This window comes from Gymnogyps californianus, chromosome 3, assembly GCF_018139145.2.
Source record: "Gymnogyps californianus isolate 813 chromosome 3, ASM1813914v2, whole genome shotgun sequence".
NCBI lineage: Eukaryota > Metazoa > Chordata > Aves > Accipitriformes > Cathartidae > Gymnogyps > Gymnogyps californianus.
Window position 1 is genome coordinate 27,636,808 of NC_059473.1, and position 18,695 is coordinate 27,655,502.

Sequence of the window (18,695 nt, forward strand, 5' to 3'; positions counted from 1 at the left end):
TTGCATCCACAAAGAAAGGAATGGGCGCCATGGAAACAAGTTGGTTACTCTGTGGCCACCCAATCTCCCTTGTTCTAGAAGCAAGAAAAATCATACTGTGAATAGGTGCATGATTGCTTGTTGCTTCCTGCTCCCAGAAGAAGCGGCAGGAAAACCACAAGCACTGACATCCAGTCCTGGGAAGGAGGGGCAGCAAACCAGGGAGAAGGGATTATCTAATATCTAGTTAATACTGCTAGTGACAGATTTTTCTATTTTTACTCAGTTCGGTTTATCACATACAATTTAAATAAAGAACATGGGATTTGAGTCTGTAATCCAGGAAATCCGTATTACATAGGTTTTTCTTGCAACCCGTTGGTCAGTGAAAGTAAAAAATATGCCACACAGAAGAGAAATTTCTTGAAGGGCATGTGCCTCTCTGAATTATTCAAACATTTTAATATTGTCACACTTGGATATTGTATTATGATTACATTTTCTACATGTTGCAGTACAGAGGGATCAAATACACAGCTTCTCTGCAGGCAGACCTGATAGGCATTATCCGTCAGGCTCTGCATAGCTGGGAACATGTCTAAACAAAAGTTCAGACCTTTGTCTAGCAAGCCATTCTTCAGTGGCCATGGAAAGCTGTTACAGAGCTCTAGAAAGGCCTCCAGGCGAACTTCTGGGAAACCAGCAAGTCTCAGATTGCCAGAAGTCATTCTTTCAGTCTGTTTTTAAAGTATGCTTTTCTGAAAAGAGAGTGCAAGAACGGCCCGGTGCTACAAGCTGTTTGATTGGTTTCTCCACATTTTGGTGAACCTATGTAGACTCCAGCCTGCTTTATTGCAACGTGGGGTTTTGCTGCTGCTATTTTATGAGAGCCTGAAGTCTTGACTCCTGCTAATTCTGCAGGGTCATGCTGCTAACAATGAGCATGCTGAAGTGTGTTTTTTGTTTTGCAGATGAGCAGAGTTGCTTGATCAGTTCCAATTAGAAGACTAATACATTCTCCTTTGGCTTATGCAAGAATAAGCTAGCACTTGTTCTTTATGCCAGAAACGCTGCCTTTCATTAGTTTTGCTCTCTTGGCTACAAGTCAGGATCAAGTTGGTGGAATTGACAGTTACAACCTCTCTGCTCCTCCAAACATGTTCTCCTTGCCTCCTTCCAAAGAAGTGCTGTTACGGTTTTAGTTTAAGGGAAGACGCAATTTGCACTTATGCAGTATTGTGGATTAGACAATGCTCAACCTTCTCTTGTGAGTAGGCAAGTGACTAAAGATTACACAGATGATCTTCCTTACACGTAACAGGAAGAACTATGCAAAATGCTAAGGATGGCTTTGTGTGGTTGGAAGAACATCTGGTTTATGGTGGCAGGTCATACTGAACTCTGCTATGGATGCTGGTAGCTGTCTCTGCTCTATGCCTCAAGTGAAAGTTTTGTAACGGACGCACATTATAATTAATGCTTACATTTATAATTTTGGCTGCTCAAAATTAGGGCTCAGTGATGAAATCAGAAAGGGAATCCAAGATGTTTGAGGTAGCACCACACCATAAACAGATAAAGCAATCAATAGCAAGATTAATGTGTGTGACTGAATTGCAAGGAAGATATAAAAATGGGTTAAATATACATTTGAGGTAACATGGCTCAAAGCGTAAGAATGTTGCAGGGAAGAGTATTTCCTACATTTCTGTGAAATACAGGCGGGTGCTTGGAAGCAGCAAGTCATTTGATGCCCCTACATTTGCACACCTGTAGAACAGCTTCTTCAAAGACTTGCCACTGTAGTAAGGAGTTCACCTGTGTACCTGGAGTGGATGTGAGTTGCTGGGTCGACAGGATCACCTACTTCACAAAGGAGAATTCTAGGGCTTGTTCCAACTTGCAGAGAAGAAATACATGTGACAAATGTATACCTTCTGATATGAATATTTCAGAAGTTCTCTTGAAGCACTTAGAAACAATTTCATTCCTTTTGTGGCACAGAATATTTTAAAAATGCTGTGAAAAAAGGAAGTAAACTAGAAAACTTCTCATGGTCTTTAAGAATAAAAATGTGGGAGTGAGGAAGGGAGAAAAGTGATGGTGGTATGCAGCTGACATGAAGCGAGGGAAAGTACTTCCCCCTCCCTCCCACCCCCTAGTTTTGCAGCACTGGATCCACTGGGCAAAGTAATTCAGAAAAATGTTTTAGCATGGCGTATCATCTCTCTCTGGAGCCAGAGGATGATGAATGCCGCCTTGTAGGCCAGATACGGGCTGCCTGCAACAGACTGGGTGGGGAGGAAACAGACCCTTGAATTTAACTTTCTTGTATTTTGAGATAATTAATGTAAAAATAAAATGGTTCATTCTGCCTAGTGCTATACCCAAAAGCAGTCTGGGATCATGTAAGAAGCACGAGGAGATAAGATCTGGTACTAGTGAGATGCCATACCAATACCTGATAGCGTATACCCTGTTTCCTGATCCACAGGCATGCTTGCACTCACTTTCACAGCAAATATGCTTCTACTTCTTAGCAATCTGTGCATCACTTGCACTGCAGCTAACTGGAATTGATTCAAATTAATAATCTTTAATAAACTAAGATGCAATTAGTACTGAATATGCAAAATACTTAAAAGGTTGTTCTTCATTGCTAAAATTAATGCTTAAATTACAGGCAAGTTCTTCCCACTTTGCATTTTAGAACAGGGGTTAAACTTTGGCTTCCTGTGAAACTTTTCACTGATGTTAAGGGCTGGAGAGAGAAAAAAGTTAGTATACTATGTCACAAAATGTAGGTAGCTTCTAAATTTTTTTCAGAACAGTTTAGCATGATTTTATACGTAACTTACCCAATACATGCACTTTTTTCTCTTTATGTAAAAGCATTTGCATTTTTTAAAATTTAAGATCTGCAGAGGTAATGGTTTTGTAACAGGAGTGGAAAAACTCATCTGTGACTCTTCTGAAGCCCCTTGGAAAGCTTGAATTTGGAGGAAGAAGGGTAAAGAGGCAGTAAGTACTATGTATATATGTGTGAGGAAACAGCTCTTAAACACTCTCTTCAGCTTTTTGATGTCTGTAAGATTAGATTTCCATTTTCCTAGTTTCTCTTGCTTTTATTCCTTACAGTGCCTTTTAATTTGACAAGCTTTACTTTAAGGCAAGATCAATCAATTAATGTCTTAGTATTGAAATAATCAGTCTATTGAGAATTTAAAATGTTAAGGCAAAAGCCTGTTGAGACTATATGGTCATACTGAAATACTGTGGAGGAATCCTCTCCTTAACATACTTTTATTTTTAAAGCAGCTGAAAGACATACGTGCATACTATCAATGTGTTCTCAAGTGCGTTTATTCTACTACTCCCACATAAAAAGTAGGGAGGGAGATCTTATTTAAAAACCATTACAAAGATATAACTATTGAATTCAAGTTGCCAGAGAGATCATTTAAGAAGGAAAACCACTGTCTCTCAACAATAAGGTAATGCCATGGGGGAGGGATGATTATCCATGAGATAATTTTGTTCCTGAGTATTGTAAGTCTCAGCTGCTTTCCCTTCCAAACCCAGCACCTTGGGGTATAAGAGCTTATTATAATTTATTCTCTACTGTGCATTCAAGCCAAAACACTAGAGTATAAGCAATCACTTAAAAATGCATCTTGTTTTCTCAGTGCTGGTAGGTTGCATAATTTCTAAGACAAAACTGAGAAGGTTTTTAGAAAAAAAAAAAAAAAAAAGCAGAATGTAACACACACATAATGAAGTTGTAGTACCCAAGTCAGATTCTCATTTCCGGGGATGACAACTCAAAATATTGAAGTAGCCTTCTTCTTGATGCTGCAATTCACTCCTGGTTCTCCTTACTTAAGACCTCATTTAACATCAGGCCAGGGACAGACTACTCCTTTTAAAGGTAAGGGTGTTCTTGAAGGCTTAAGAAGATTAGGTCTCTCTATCACAAACAAAATTCGAAACACTTAAACCCTCTTGAATCCTCACAGAAGTCCAGCATCAGAAATATTTTTAAATAGATATTTAACAGAGCTTTTTTTCTAGGAAGAAAAAGGATTTACCACGTTGTAATTTCTTTATGATGACCTCAAAACTAATTGAGAAAAGAGGCAAGATTTTGCTGCCGCAGCCTAACCTTCTGATTACAGCTTGCAAGCTTTCCTGTTCTTCAGAGCACTTTGCTGTGGGAATACAGAAATGCAGTCTCCTCTTTCTCTCACGACTGGAGCCCTGCCCAATGGCTGCAGACAAGCAATGCCTCTTTGTTCTTTAACCTCCAACTGAACCAGGGATGTGAATCTGACAAGCTGAAGCAGCACTCTCATCCTGCTTCAACTGGGTCAGCTTTTTTGAGAAGGGCAAAGTGAAAATAGTTTTTCAAAATCCAAACACTGCAAAAAAAACCCCATGGATTATCTAGTATCTGGTTATTTGAAAATTTGATGGTGTTTTCTTTTCCCTTTAGCATACGTGTTTTAGCTGTTGACAAAGAGCTGGAAAAAGCTAGACCCAGGGCAATAGGAAGACAATTCTGATATCCATAGCTCCAACCATGACCTCTATAGCAATACATGAACCCAATCTCCTAGTTGAGTTCCCTTTAAGAAAGCTGGACCTGAGTGATAAGTCTCTGTTGTTGTTCTTTCCACAAGTACTTGGAAGAGAGTTTCCACTGGTTAATGAGCTATGGGATAACAGTTTAGTTACTTTATCCACACCTGCCTTAGCAACTAGCAGAAAGTTGTTATCCTCTATGTGAACTCTAAAAATAGTTGTTTTGCTAAAAAACAAAAAACCAACTAAGAGCATAGAAATTCTCTGAGCAAAACTCATCCTCATGAAAATCTGTCAAGTTTGTGTGCAACGTATACTTTATTAGAAGATTCTTGTAGGCAGTGCTTAATGTATGATATGCAGGGAAGACAGACAATAACCTACGATGCTGTTTTCTCTTTCTCTCTTTTTTTCTTTCCTTTTTTTTTTTTTTTTTAATTGGATTTAACAGCCTACAGCACAAGATTCTTAGTGCCATGGAAGCATCGGCTACTGAGGATAAAATATTTTATCAGTAGAGACAACACAGCTGTCAATTCCTGGAGAACTTAATTATTCTCTGCTATACTTTAAGTCTTGCTGTCCTTACAAATTTCTTTTTCAGTGACTTAATCTCTCCCATCCTGAAATACCAACATTGACTGAAACCTGAGATCACAGTATAAGCAGCTATTTTCTTTCCTATGGAACAGTAATAAGGCTTTGATGTAACTCAACTGGAAAAAAAAATCAGTGTTTTTAGTAAAAGATTGAAGAAATGGGAATTTTAGATTCCTTTATCAACTGTTTTCCGTATTTACATGGAAGGTGGTTTCTGCACAGTTCTGGGAGAGATGGGTCTTTACAGAGGCCAGTGAATCCATGCTTATCCAGAGCCTGGGTGACCAAGGGTGAACGCTCGATGTTCATAGACAGAGGAGGATCTATCATATTAGAGGATGCTTTTTGTGAAGACTTGTGTGAAACTTGCAGTTCAAGGCTATGATATTACAAGGGAAAGAGAATGAATAAAGGGTTTTATTGGCTTCTCTCTCTTTCACCCACACAGCAAAGGAAATGTGTGTGTATGTGTGTACATAAATAGATATGTGCGTGCACTGAAAATAATACTGAGCTATGACAGTGACCTGTTTCACCAAAAATTATAGTTAAACACCCAATGAGTTCTGAGAGAGGGTTTTAAGAGGATTACCATCTCAAAAACATTACAGTAAGGTAGATGAATCAGTTGTCTGGTTTGAGATCTAGAAGTTGAACTTAAACAAAAGTGTACCAGTATGTTTATTTCACTACCAGGCCAGCTGAAGTGGTCTGAAACTTTCAAGACTTGCCTGTTTTATTATTCATGTAGTTATCTTTATTGCACAATAAGATAGTTTGACAAATGAAAGTCCAAAAACTGGTACAACTGACGTTACAATACTGGTGTACTCTGCTGTGTACAGTGATGCTAACATTTTGGAATAAATCCACTTTAAATGCTCGAAGGAGATAAGCCCTTTGTCCTACCACCAGAGGTACAAATATTTAATAATATACCAGCATTTGGAAAAGTTCTACTGCTACCTACTTATGTAAAATGAGCTGTGTATGACAGAAACAGGTTCCCAGTATGTTATAATAATTAAATGATTTGCTTTTACTGTTTTGGAAACCAGCAGCATCCACTAAAGAATGTGGAGCATAGCACACAAAGTATTTGTCCTCTCCTATCTCTAACATTGTTTAAGTTGGGGGAGGGAAGGAAGGAAGGAAAAGCTTAACTTTCTCCAACTGTTCATATGCTCCTGCAAGACAACAAATGCAAAGCTACAACCATATGTTAAAATGATGTCTTTAAGCCTGTTTATATTGATTTCTAGAACACATAAGGCAACCAATTTAAAAACGTGTTCTCTAAGAAATTTGATCTGAATAATGAACCCTATATGATCACAGAATTAAAGCAAGTACAGAGATACACGCAGGAGGTCCTTCAGAGAAGTGTCACGAGTCCCATGAGTTGTGGTTCATTTACTTTTGGTTTCTTGGTTGTGAGGCCATGTACAGTGCTACTAGACAGTAGATAGTCCCGCCTATTGTTAGAGCCATAGTGGTCCGATAAAGCAGCTTATCTGGAACTCCTCGTTTCAGGTGTACTGGCAGTCCATCTGCTTGCTGTGGGAAGAGTTTAAAAAGAAAACAAACAAAAAAACAAATGAACACCCATACCAAGGCCACAAGGAACAAGCTACCTCAGGTAAATTAAGAGACTTCCATGAGGGAAACCTCCTGACAAACAGGCTATCTACAATCATGTGTATTATGTGTTTTTCATTTAGCAAGACAAATGCACAGGCAAGTTAATTTTATTAGCCAAAGCTGTTAAGTGCAGGCAGAAAGAATATATCTTGAAATATTTCTAAAGAGGACCTGGATGGGAAAAGTGTCACTAACAAAAGAATGTGAAAAGATATGTATAAAAAATTATTCACCAAGTCAGACTGACACATTCCAAATGCAAGTGGCATGTAAGAGAGAAAAGGGAACATCATATAAAGCACATTCTTGATGTTTTTAAAAAAATGCTTAACTGATTTGTTTTACGAGAAGTCCTAGTACGCTTAGAAATTGCATAGCTAACAAACTGGCTTTGAAAACTTTACTGTGCTCTTCTTATACTGCATTATAAACAGCTTCAGTAATATTCACATTATTATACACAAAACAGTAATGATCTGCTTTGCTCCTCCAGATCTGCTTTAAGGTATACGCTTGGATTCCCAGACAGAAAGTGTTTCCAATAGTCAAATAATACAATAAGCATCTTCTGAAGCCAGCGAAAAGACAGACAATGTTACTAGACTTTCCACTTTCTGTATTCATCTCCCATACAAGGCATATATACCTTGTAGTATAGTACAAGTATACAGGCTATACTGTACTTGACACTTTCTTAACTAGACTTTACAAAATTCTGGTATTGTAGAATGACAAAAGTAGTTAGCCACATTAAAATACGGAATGATATCTCCCACTCTCCAGTTTTCTTTAAGTTACTCTCAAAGTTGTTGTTACCTGAAAAAGTTTCTGTAGGTCTGGCACCTTGTTTTTACCCAAGAAAGAATCAGTTGCTGGTAAATCTGAAGCAAGTTTAGTTGTTGTCCCAAAAATCAGAGCTGGGGATTCAGTGGAAACTATTGGTTTGAGTCCCTGCACAAATAAAGATTAAAATATCAAGGTATATAACACTTGCAAATGTACCAATTGTCATGTTAGGCAGGCACACTGCCAGTCGTTACAAGGACACATTACAAAGAATATTTATCTGGTATGAAGACCTGTGACAATGAGCTAAAGACACATTGTTGGCCCACTCATTTCTCAGCTACAACTTCAGGGCAGGGCTTAGCAAGGAGAATAGAAGGCTCCTTTCTGATTTCTTCACGATGTAAATTTATAGCCATCGTAAATTTTTTCTGTGCTGGTACTTGGTCCAAATTGCTGCTTGTTTTTCGCACATAGTCAGACTTTCTAGGGCCCTATCCGAGTAGTAAGATTAGAAGCAGGGAATCCCTGATGCTTGGGTCAGAGCGAGGAGACTTCAGCGAACTCTTCCTCCTGAATGCTGCAAGCAGTAGCCATAACTGGGCCTTAAATAATTTGGATGTATAGTTTGAGGAGGAAAAAAAAAAAAGGGTTAGGACCACTTTTTTCATACAAAAGTAGTAGGTGGTGCTCAAGGACACTCCAGAAGCCCTGACATGGTGGATATTTTACGCAAGTGTAACTACACCCTATAATTCACATGCTGCTGCAACTTTCCACACCTCAATGTACTCCCCATGAGCAGCGTAATTTAATTTCCTTTTGGTTCAGACGGTTGTACTCTACATTTGCCATAATTAAAAACTACATAATCCAGTTCTATGGATAAGATTAAGTGCACAAAGTCACAGCCATCACGAGGTGGCCTCCTTGCCTTTATTATTATAGTTAGATTTAACAGTTTTGCCTGCACACATGGCAGTGACGTTTTACATTATGGCTCTTGAAACAGCTGTAATTTTTTTTTTCCTAACTTGCCACAGAAATTGAAAACATTGTGCAAGTAGGTTAATGCAACAGGTTTTCATTACAAACAGAAGCAGCAATTGCTCTCCATGGGTCAAGTTAAGGCAGCACTGAAATTCTAGTTTCTGTTCAAAGGACTAGTTGATGCATTTTGTATTTAAGAGAACCGCCTGAACAGTATTTGCAGCTGGAAGCAGACTGGCACTCTTTTTCTCTTATGCCTGCCATAGACCAGACATGTTTTTTCCATCTGTAAATTCTCTGCTACAACAGGCATCTTCAACAGAAAGATCAGGTTTCTCAACATCCCAAAATAGCCTATGGAATGGTCATCAGGGCTCCATCCTGAAGACATGGGTCCAGCTTCCCACTTTTCTAGTGCCTGAATGAATATTAGAATCCCTTTGTGACCTTCTTGGTTATCTTTTGAAAGACAGCAGCCAAAACTGGATTCTCTGACACATTCAGTAACTAGTGCCTTCCTACTGAACAGGCTTGCGCAGAAAGTAAGTACTAAATTATTTAAGACTAAGCAGTTCTGGTCACACCAGTAAGAAGGAAGCATCTAAGAAACTATTATTAGAGAGAGGAAGTTACTGGCTATATATTCAAGGCTAAGTACCAGCTACGTCAAAATACTTGAAGAAAGCAATTTTGGACCAGTATTTTTGTCTATAAGAACTTTAAGTACTTTATTAGAGTTGTCTTTAAAAGGTTGGTGATTTGACAGAAAGAACTATAGAACATATGTTTATACCAAATGTGCAGGTGACTTTTTTTCTCCAAAACTTTTCTTGCCTTCTTGATCATTAGTATGGCAGCAATGTGCATCCTTCATCTTCCTTTAAGTTTCCACTTCTGAATCTCACTTTTGCCTTGCAGAGGGCCCAACTTTTTCAGAAGCGGTCTTTGAGATCACTTCAACAGTTACTAGATCATTGCAATTCCTGCTTGCTGTGATCATGTCTACTTCATTTCATGAGCTATCTGTAGTATATAAAAATTGTAAATACTGAGAATTGCAATAAGCTGCAAACTACTTCAAACAGTTCCATGATAAAGATACTTCTTTCATCATTCCTGAACTCACAGATAGGGGGCTTAAAAATGTGATTAGCAACCTCTACCATTTGTTATTAGTGCTAAAACTCCTGTCTCTACAGGATACCACCTGGATCCAAGACACGCTCTACGGACTACTATTAGAATAGTGAAACCAGTCATGTTAACAACTGTAAGTTATCGCATACTTTTTCAGGCTTTAGAAATACGTCCCTGTTCGGACAGTTATAAGATCCCCTTCTGTTGGAGCAATAGGAGATTCAAACCTGACTCAAGTAACTAACTTCATCATGAAATCAAATGAAACCATTTCAGAAAACTCATATAATCATCAGGGTATGTTGTAAATTACTTCCAAAGCAGCATGGCGCCAGTTAAGAACATCACATAGCAATTTAGATAAAAATCATTTATATGGTTCATTGGTTTCAGGAAAGAGTACAACAAAACACATGCTGCAGAAGAGAGACAGTTCAGTTTGCCTAACACAGACACTGCATTAAGGAGGGTCCCTCACCCCAACATAAAATTCCACTTGAATTCCATCCATGAATTGTGAATCTTGTGGTCAGCTCCAACCAAGCTCAGCCAAATTAGTGTAACTGCGTGGCTGTTCCAACTGGGTACTTGTCTGTGTTTATTGAGAGAAAGTGGCAAGTGCTTTATCTCACACCCAGCTGCTTGCTAAGCTTAGCGTGGCTGAAGAGAAATCCTCAGTATTACACAGAAGAATTGCAGTACAGATCTTTTTTTTAAGCAAGTCATTAAGACACCTTAAATGACCCTTAACTGTCACTTGTATTTAACATGACTAAAACTGCAGGTTTATTTAATAACATCAGTGTCTTGCTACGCTCAAGATAGTACCGAGGAATGAATGCCTCTACACATTTGCCCTATGCTTCATAAGAAAATGTTTCACATTGATAATTCCTCTTCTGATATTAAGGTGTTAATCTTTTATTTCTAATCATGTTAACAGGAATTTGTTCCAATTCTTGGACAAAGTACAGCAGATGTACTCGTGCAGAAGAGTCAACATCAGCTGATTTCATCAACATGCTACAGCAATGACTTTGTCAAATGCTGAAGTCCTCAATGAAAGGTCAGGACATGTAGCTAATCCAAAACAACAAACAAAATTCTCTGCCTACCCCTCTGTACAGTGTGTTTGTTTTCCTGTCAGAGGTCTGAAGGTCTTAAGACCCAATCTATCTGTTGGTTGGCCAACATGCTCAAAGTTAAAACAAACTTACGCCTTGCTAGCATGAATTCCCAAGCTAGATCTACATTTTCCTGACAGCACAAAACAGTTAAGGATTTGGAGCACAGTTTAATGGAGATAGCACCACACTTCAGTTTTTAAATGTTAGGGGAATATCTCAAACAGATCAGAGAATGAGAAAGTAGAGAAAACTGAGGTAAGGACCAAAATGAAAAGGGGAAACAGGAAAGAAAGTTAAACTGAGAATTATTATTTCAGAACATGGATTGAAGTAACTTTTATGAACTTGCTGAACCTAGACACTTCTAACCTAAATAGCAGGTCCTTCATAGTAGAACACACCTCACTGTATGAAGTTAAATATATTTGTTACCACTAATACAAGGATGCTTTTAGGTAGGATCACTTGAGGCTTTGTTTGTATTGGCATGACATACTTAAGTAAAAGTAATTTTGTGTACATTTTAAGTATCATCTACAGCATAAAAGGTTAACCATTATAGCTTCTCAGCGAACTCCAAGCAATTCATAACAGCTAAAATCAAAAGATCTGTGGTTTGTGGGGGGTTTAAATAGCTACAAGCAAAATATGTTGTATCAAGTGAAGATATGGTAGTATGGCTGAATTTCTACTAGGATCATGGTCAGCCATGAAGAACTAGGGAAAAGTTCATATAGTCTTCCTCACCTGACAGCATTTGAAACTGGTCCCACTATTTGTACTTTAAACGTAAGCCAACTCTTTGAATTAATAGTTTTTATTGTATTTGTAATGGTTATGGCAGTCATTATCCTCCTAAATACGAGCAGTAGTTTTTAACCTATTTGACTCCTCACCTTACTAGCTGAGAAAGTTCCTGTTTATTCAAACAGGCTAAATTGTTCATACTGCTTTACATAACTTTGTTAAATGCACAATTAAGTCTTCTAAGAATGCTAAGACTGAGATGGAAAGAACAATACAGGTTTCAAACTAAGAGATTTTTTTTGTTAGTATAAGCAGTTAGTTATGTTACTGTCAGCAAAAGAATTTCTGAAATACATTTTGACTGATATTTTGGAAGCCCACAATAAGCGTAAACCTGCATCAGAACAATACTCCATTGGGAAGCATCAGAATGTAGCAGTACAGAATAGAGTGAATTATTATACTGCATATTTGACCAAGCAGAATTTGAATTGCAGGATGTCTTCATTTTTCCAGAAACATCAAGATAAATAGAAGCATAAAAAGTAAACCATTTTACATGCTGAGCTATGGTTTTATTAAATACAGCAATGAAATCAATAGGAAAAAATACTTTGTTTTGGACTTAACATCTACTTACTCACAGGTTTCATATTTTAATCTCTATTTATTGCAAGCAATTTTATCAGACTGATGCGTCTGAATGTGTCACCTGGGAGTAGAGTCAAACTAAAAAAAAAAAAAAATTATACCAAAAAGCTGGCCTAAGAACATTGTGAAAAGGGATTGAAGGTAACTTTTTAAAATGTAGCTATTCTATTGCATAGCACGTTTGTGTGCCACAGTTGAGGACTAAGCCGTGTGACTGGTGAGCCAGATATGAAAGATAAGTGTTTCTTTCATCAATATGAAAAAAACCCCACATTTAAAAAGCGAGACAATATCCATAAGACTTATGTGAAATGCTCCTGCGTGGATACAATCTCATCTTCTCAACTACATACTCTCAAAAATTAGGTTTTATCATTTCAGTGATGACACTGAAATGAAATACAATGCCCGATGATGACCTAAAAAGAAATCACTACAATGTTCTAGAAGAAAAGTATTTCTATTCTTTGGACATTCTCTTTACTGCCTTGCAGAGCACAGAAGTGACATCTATTTAGACGGGGTTTTTTTCCTATCTACAATGATACCTATATGTGAATCTAGTTTTGCACAGACCCTTTACAAACCAATTTTGATATATGCCACTACAGCGTTTTAATCTAGAAGATGTCAAGAATTCAAAATTTATTGTGTCTTTCTGTATCTAGTGCAATGATATTAATACATACCTAATATTCATTAACAGAACAGAATGTGGGATAACAGAGAATTCTGTATTTCCCTCTTATCTTCCTTTTTAATCCCTAAAAAATAAACATGTACTTAAAATGGGATGATTGATTGTTACAATGTAATGGAGCCTGCTGAACAGAAAGGTACACAGTACTCCACAAACTGGGCTCCAGAGGCCAAGAGTGTTGTCTTTAGGACAACTTTACTCCAGGTGGCTACCAGAGCTTTCTGTATTTCTGTGTTGGGGCTTTTCTCTTAGGATCCTAAAAAGGATGCATTATTTGCAGAAGAATAATCACAATGACCTAGAGACTAATACATAGTGTTCTAAGCTATACTCTTCCAGAAAGGAGGTACTTTACTGCTTGGGCTTGAAGCCCTTTCCCCACCCCCCCCAATGATAACCCTAGCCTTTGCTTTCCTCTACACAAAAGAAGTGTCAATTAATGTTTATTCTTTGAATATAACTTTGTGTAGAAGAGGCAAGAAGTGCCCCAAACACTGCAATAGTGGCAAGAGTGTTTTCTAGCACAGGTGCCTGTTGGACATACTCTTAATGAACATACTTTTAGACTAGAACATATTACTTATTCTGCTGTCTTCCCTGTGCCCTGCACCCCCGCTCCCCAATAGCTACCCAGGAAGCCTTCCAAAGAGTGATGGGGAAAGAGGAGGATAAAAATCTTCTTGGGTGTGCTGGTTTTGGCTGGGATAGAGTTAATTTTCTTCACAGTAGCTAGTATGGGGCTATGTTCTGGATTTGTGCTGAAAACAGTGTTAATAATACAGGGATGTTTTAGTTATTGCTGAGCAGCGCTTACACAGAGTCAAGGCCTTTGCTGCTTCTCACACCACCCCACCAGCGAGGAGGCTGGGGGTGCACAAGAAGTTGGGAGGGGACGCAGCTGTGACAGCTGACCCCAGCTGACCAAAGGGATATTCCATACCATATGATGTCATGCTCAGCATATAAAGCTGGGGGAAGAAGGAGGAAGGGGGGACATTTGGAGTGATGGCATTTGTCTTCCCAAGTAACCGTTATGTGTGATGGAGCCCTGCTTTCCTGGAGATGGCTGAACACCTGCCTGCCGATGGGAGGTGGTGAATGAATTCCTTGTTTTGCTTTCCTTGCATGCATGGCTTTTGCTTTACCTATTAAACTGTCTTTATCTCAATCCACGAGTTTTCTCACTTTTACCCTTCTGATTCTCTCCCCCATCCCATCGGGAAGGAGTGAGCGAGCAGCTGTGTGGTGCCTGGTTGCCAGCTGGGGTTAAACCATGACACTGAGACAGAAATTGCCATATCAGAAAGTCACTGGTACCTGAACGTTTACTTAAGATCATAGGGTAATTCAGGGTGGAAGGGCCCTCTAGCGCTCTTTAGTCCAAACTGAGGTGAGACCAGGTCGTTGTGGGTTTTGCCTAGTCCGGCCTTGAAAGCCTTCAAGGATGGAGACTGCACAACCTCCCTGGGCACTCACTCCACTGCCTGACTGTTCTCACCATGAAAATGTCCTTCCTTATATCCAGTTTGAACCTCTCTTGTTGCAGCTTATGCCTGTTGTCTTTTGCTCTCCCACCATGCCCCATTGTGCAGAGCCTGGCTCCTTTGTCTTGATAACCTCCCTGCAGGTGCTGGCTGGCTGGTCTTAGGTCTGCACCTGCCCCCCTCCCCCTTATACCTTCTCTTCTCCAGGTAGAACAAGCCCCATTTCCCCATCCTCTCCTCACAGGGCAAGTGCTCCGGCCCCCCGACCATCTCGGTGACCTCTGCTGAACTTGCTCCAGCAGATCAAGAACATTCCCATACTGGAGGGCCCACAACTGGATGCAGTACCTAGATGTGATCCAATGAGTGCTGAGGCAGATCGTCACTTTCCTTAATCTACTGGCTATGCACATGGTGATACAGCCCAGGATGCTGTTGGCCTCCTTTACAGGTAGGACACGCTGCTGGCTCACACCCAGCTTGCTGTCTGCCAGCACCTCCAAGGTCTCTACCACAGAGCTGCTCCCACTAGCCTGTCGGTTCCCAACTTGTATCCCTGCCAGGGGCTCTTCCTTCCCACATGCACAACTTTGCCTTTTTTCCTCATGGAAATTGACAGTGTTCCTATCAGCTCGTTCCTCCACTCTAGATAGGTCCCTCTGAATGGTAACTCTACTTCAAACATTTTGGAGCCACTGCCTTGATCTCTTCTGTAAACTTTAAAAGAGTGCACTCTATTGCCTGCTCCAGGTAATTGATAAAGTCCTGCAGTAACCTGCAATATTCCACTTGTTACCAGCATCCTGGCAGAGTATGACCCATTAACCACTATGCTAAGCCTGATCATCCAGTTCTCTTAACCTTTCTAATTGTCTATCTATCTAAACTGTAAGATCTTAACTTCAAAAAAAATTGAAAATTAAAAGCTTTGTAGTTGGTCTGAGGCCCCTTGAAACAATTTGAGATTTTACAGAAGCTTAATACAATATTCTTGCTTGCAGAAGATGACTGGATTTTCCAAGTGAAACTTGCATAGTCAAGGATATCCAGGAAAGCAGAACAGTAAAGTAGGTTGCTAACAGAATTAGGCTAAGAAAGAATAAAATAGAAAGAGTTATTTGTGTATCACAACAATACGCATTAGTCTACAAGAATGTAGTGTCTTTCAGTTACCTTTTATTAATGAGTTTATCAGGAAAAAGACAAACCATAACTTTGATTTCACTTCTGTGTGTACACATGTGCATACTTTTTTTTTTCTTAAAAACCTCACGTCATATCAGATATGTTTGCTCTCTGCAGGCAGTTCTTTGGGGAGTTGACCTTTTAAAAATCATTCTTTCAATCCTTAACCTCGAGGTTGGTTTTTTTTATTACTAAACTGTACAAACTTAAGTTTTTCAAAGTTTACTCAGAAACTTGAATGTGGTACAGCAACCATGTTGCATTTGTCCCATGACAAAACCACGTTACAAGTCTTCCTAGTACTACTTAGGAATCTATGTTGATGCACATAAAAGCAAACTAGTTCTGTGATTTCTTTTCACCAATATGCAACTCTAATGTCTTGAAATGGCTGATGCAATCAGGATCCATTCTCCCCTCCCTCAGCTCCCCTCCACTCCCGCAGAATTAACCATGTACTTTAACTATAAAGTATAAGCCTATTTAGTGCAACCTTTAACCTGTATACACTTAGTAAATACATCAGCATTGTACAGAGGAAAGGCGGTTTTTTCATTTTGCTTTAAACAAACTTTTATAGATGTGTGTCCTCTCTAACAAGGGTTTTAATGCTTTCAGTAATTAGTTTTTCTGCATGCACAGACAAGAGAGGGGGACTGGCTGCAGTGCTGTTCAGATCTGCCAGCTGTGATTTTAAAACACCACCAGCCACTGTTCTAGCTCAGGGGCAGTCCTACGTGATGAAAATGTGTTCATTTCTTGTTATAACACCCAATACACCCCAAAACTGAATCAAGAGGTGCACCGCAGGACGAAGCGTCTCGCCTTGCCCAAGGTCACACGACAGGCCAGGATCGCTAGGTGCACCGCGGATGCGCACGGGGGGCGCGGAAGATCCCTCCCCAGCGAAATTAACGCCACCAAGTCCCGAAGGCCCTGCCGGGGACGCCCGGGCCGGCAGGCGAGGCAACCACCAGAGCAGCAGCCAAGCGCCCTCCACCCGGGAGCATGCACTCGCCCGGCACGTCAACTCCAACTCCCCGCCACCCGCCCCGCCGCCACCCCGCGGGGCTCGGCCCGAGCCCTGCCGCCTCCACCGCCTGGGGCCTGCCCCGGCGGCCAGAGCCGCTCGCCCCGGGGGGGGCAGCGGGCCCGGCTCCTCCAGCGGCTTCTGGGGAGCGAGTGGCGCCACAAGGAAGAGGACGGCGAAGGTCACCGCCGCGAGGGCGCCCAGGGCGGCGGCGGCCCCGTTACCTGGGGGTTGTAGGCGGCGGACGCCGCTGCCCCGACCAGCCTCTGCGTGAAGCCGTTGAACTTGTAATACATGGTGGGAGCCACCGGCACGCGCGCTCCCAACGGCCCACCGGCTGCGACGCCTCGCGCGGAAAGGCCCCCGGCCGGCTTTTTGCGACGCCGTTACGTGCAAGGGCCCGGCGGCTCGCGGACCCCCGCCACGAAACGCCTGCGAGCGGTGAGCGCGGGAAACCGCCAAAGGGGCGGGGTAAAAAAAAGTCCGGCGAGACACCCGGGTCGGTACTAACTCATTGGAAGCGCCTGCCTCCCTCCCTCGAATGCCTGCCGCTCTCGAAGTGAGGCTGCCGGCAATTTTCAGCCAGGCAACGGGCCGGGCGCCTAACAGGCCGAGCTGTAGTGCGCGTGCGCGCCGCTGCCCGCGGAAGGGCAGCGGAAGCGGGATGCAGCCTCCCGGCAGGTGGGGCGGTGGGGCGGGGTTGCCGTCAGCCAATCAGCGCGAGCGGGGGGGGGGAGGGGGCGAGGCCCCGCCCCCCCACCGAGGGGGAGGGCTGGGAGGGGAGGTCGCGGCCCCGGCCCCGGCCCCGGCGGGGGCTCTGAGGCCGGCGTTGTGGCCCCGCAGTGCCGTAAGGCGGTGCGGTGGGCGGCTCGGGAGGAGGACGCGCGTGGGTCGCGAGTGAGCACGGGTGAAACCGGGCTCGTGTGCGTGGTGGTTCCCCCCCCCCACGGCGGCCCAGCCCGCCCTTCCCCACCTGAGGGCTGGCGGCTCCCGCCCGCCCTCAGGCCGCCGCCTTGCCGCCGCTCGGGTAGCCACGGGCGTCCGGCGTGTGCGCCTTCCGCTGCTCGGCTCGGGGTGTTCAGCATTTGAGGGAGCGCTGGCGGCTTGTTCTGAAGTGTTTGTTTTCTGATAGACATTTAAGAAGGGACAGCAGCGGTTTTGTTTTCTGGAGCTTAATCTCTGTGTCTCCACGCTATCAAGTGATTCCCTTCTCTCCCACCGTCTTTCAAAAACATCTGAAATCTGTAATTTGTTTCATAAAATAAGGCTTTCATTAAATGAAATCAGCGTCGTGAACTAGGGGGATGTGATACGATGCTGCTTCTGTTGTGAATTTAATCTTCCTGAGAAGTCCAGCAGCCCTAAGGCTGAAGCTACAACACGGTAGGGTTTTGCCATGCTTACAGCTCAAGGGCCTGCGGGCATTGAGTGGTCGTTTGGCTTCCGTGCATGCCTTGGGTCATAGGCGGTTGCCAACTGAGGTATTCTTGTTAGTAATCCAGAGCATCCTGCTGTTGTCAGAGTCTGACAGTGCAAATTCATAATTTGAGTTCACCCTGTGAATTGCGTACTGTTGGTTAAGATTAAACATACTGAGGCCTTATTAAAAAAGGATCATTTGTTGGCAATGTTTAATCATTAGTGACCCGCGCCAGTTAGAGTATTGCCTATTAGGAATCCCACATACAGTTTTGCAAATATGCTTGCTGTAAAAATATCTGTGGTCATGCACTGAGTTAAAACTATTAAAATATGCTTTGCTTATAAACTGGGGGAAGATCTATTCATAGGAGGTGTTTTAGAAAGTAAAATACCCATATAAAAATAAGTATGATATGATTTCTTTACCCACCCGTGTAACGCCTTCTGCTTAGTTTTTAGAATTTGAGTTTGGTGGCAGCAAAATGGAGCCTTGAGTCTTCTTGGATTTATCCCCTTCTGGACATGTCCTATAGAGGATAACCACTGCTTGGTAATGAGGAAAGCCCCTGTGAGCCCTGTGCGTCCATTCGCTTGTGAGAGCAGGGCTATGAACCAGCAGCTAGGTCCTTGCTGCA

The 18,695-nt window shown here is 41.7% G+C and overlaps 1 protein-coding gene and 1 long non-coding RNA gene across 4 annotated transcripts in view; one reads left to right on the top strand and one right to left on the bottom strand.

Annotated features, from left to right (window-relative positions):
* Positions 1 to 11,890, top strand: part of LOC127014832 (uncharacterized) — a 78,130-nt gene extending 66,240 nt beyond the window's left edge. The window contains exons 2-4 of the long non-coding RNA XR_007766224.1: positions 6,694 to 6,799; positions 9,777 to 9,847; positions 10,658 to 11,890. This is a non-coding gene — a long non-coding RNA (uncharacterized LOC127014832). The remainder of the gene's footprint in view (positions 1 to 6,693; positions 6,800 to 9,776; positions 9,848 to 10,657) is intronic.
* LOC127014831 (cytochrome c oxidase subunit 7A-related protein, mitochondrial) lies at positions 5,026 to 17,129 on the bottom strand. 3 transcript variants are annotated; one of them, XM_050894447.1, is made up of 4 exons: positions 16,863 to 17,129; positions 7,618 to 7,752; positions 7,035 to 7,043; positions 5,026 to 6,717 (listed from the first exon to the last, which is right to left on the bottom strand). In XM_050894447.1, the coding sequence occupies exons 1-4, from the start codon at positions 16,932 to 16,934 to the stop codon at positions 6,574 to 6,576; spliced, it is 360 nt and encodes a 119-aa protein (XP_050750404.1). In that variant the 5' UTR covers positions 16,935 to 17,129; the 3' UTR covers positions 5,026 to 6,573. The 3 variants fall into 3 exon arrangements, with proteins under 3 accessions (XP_050750404.1, XP_050750403.1, XP_050750402.1); XM_050894446.1 differs by lacking the exon at positions 7,035 to 7,043 and having other exon boundaries at positions 16,863 to 17,125; XM_050894445.1 differs by lacking the exons at positions 7,035 to 7,043; positions 16,863 to 17,129 and adding an exon at positions 9,371 to 9,547.
* Positions 17,130 to 18,695: the final 1,566 nt, after the last annotated feature.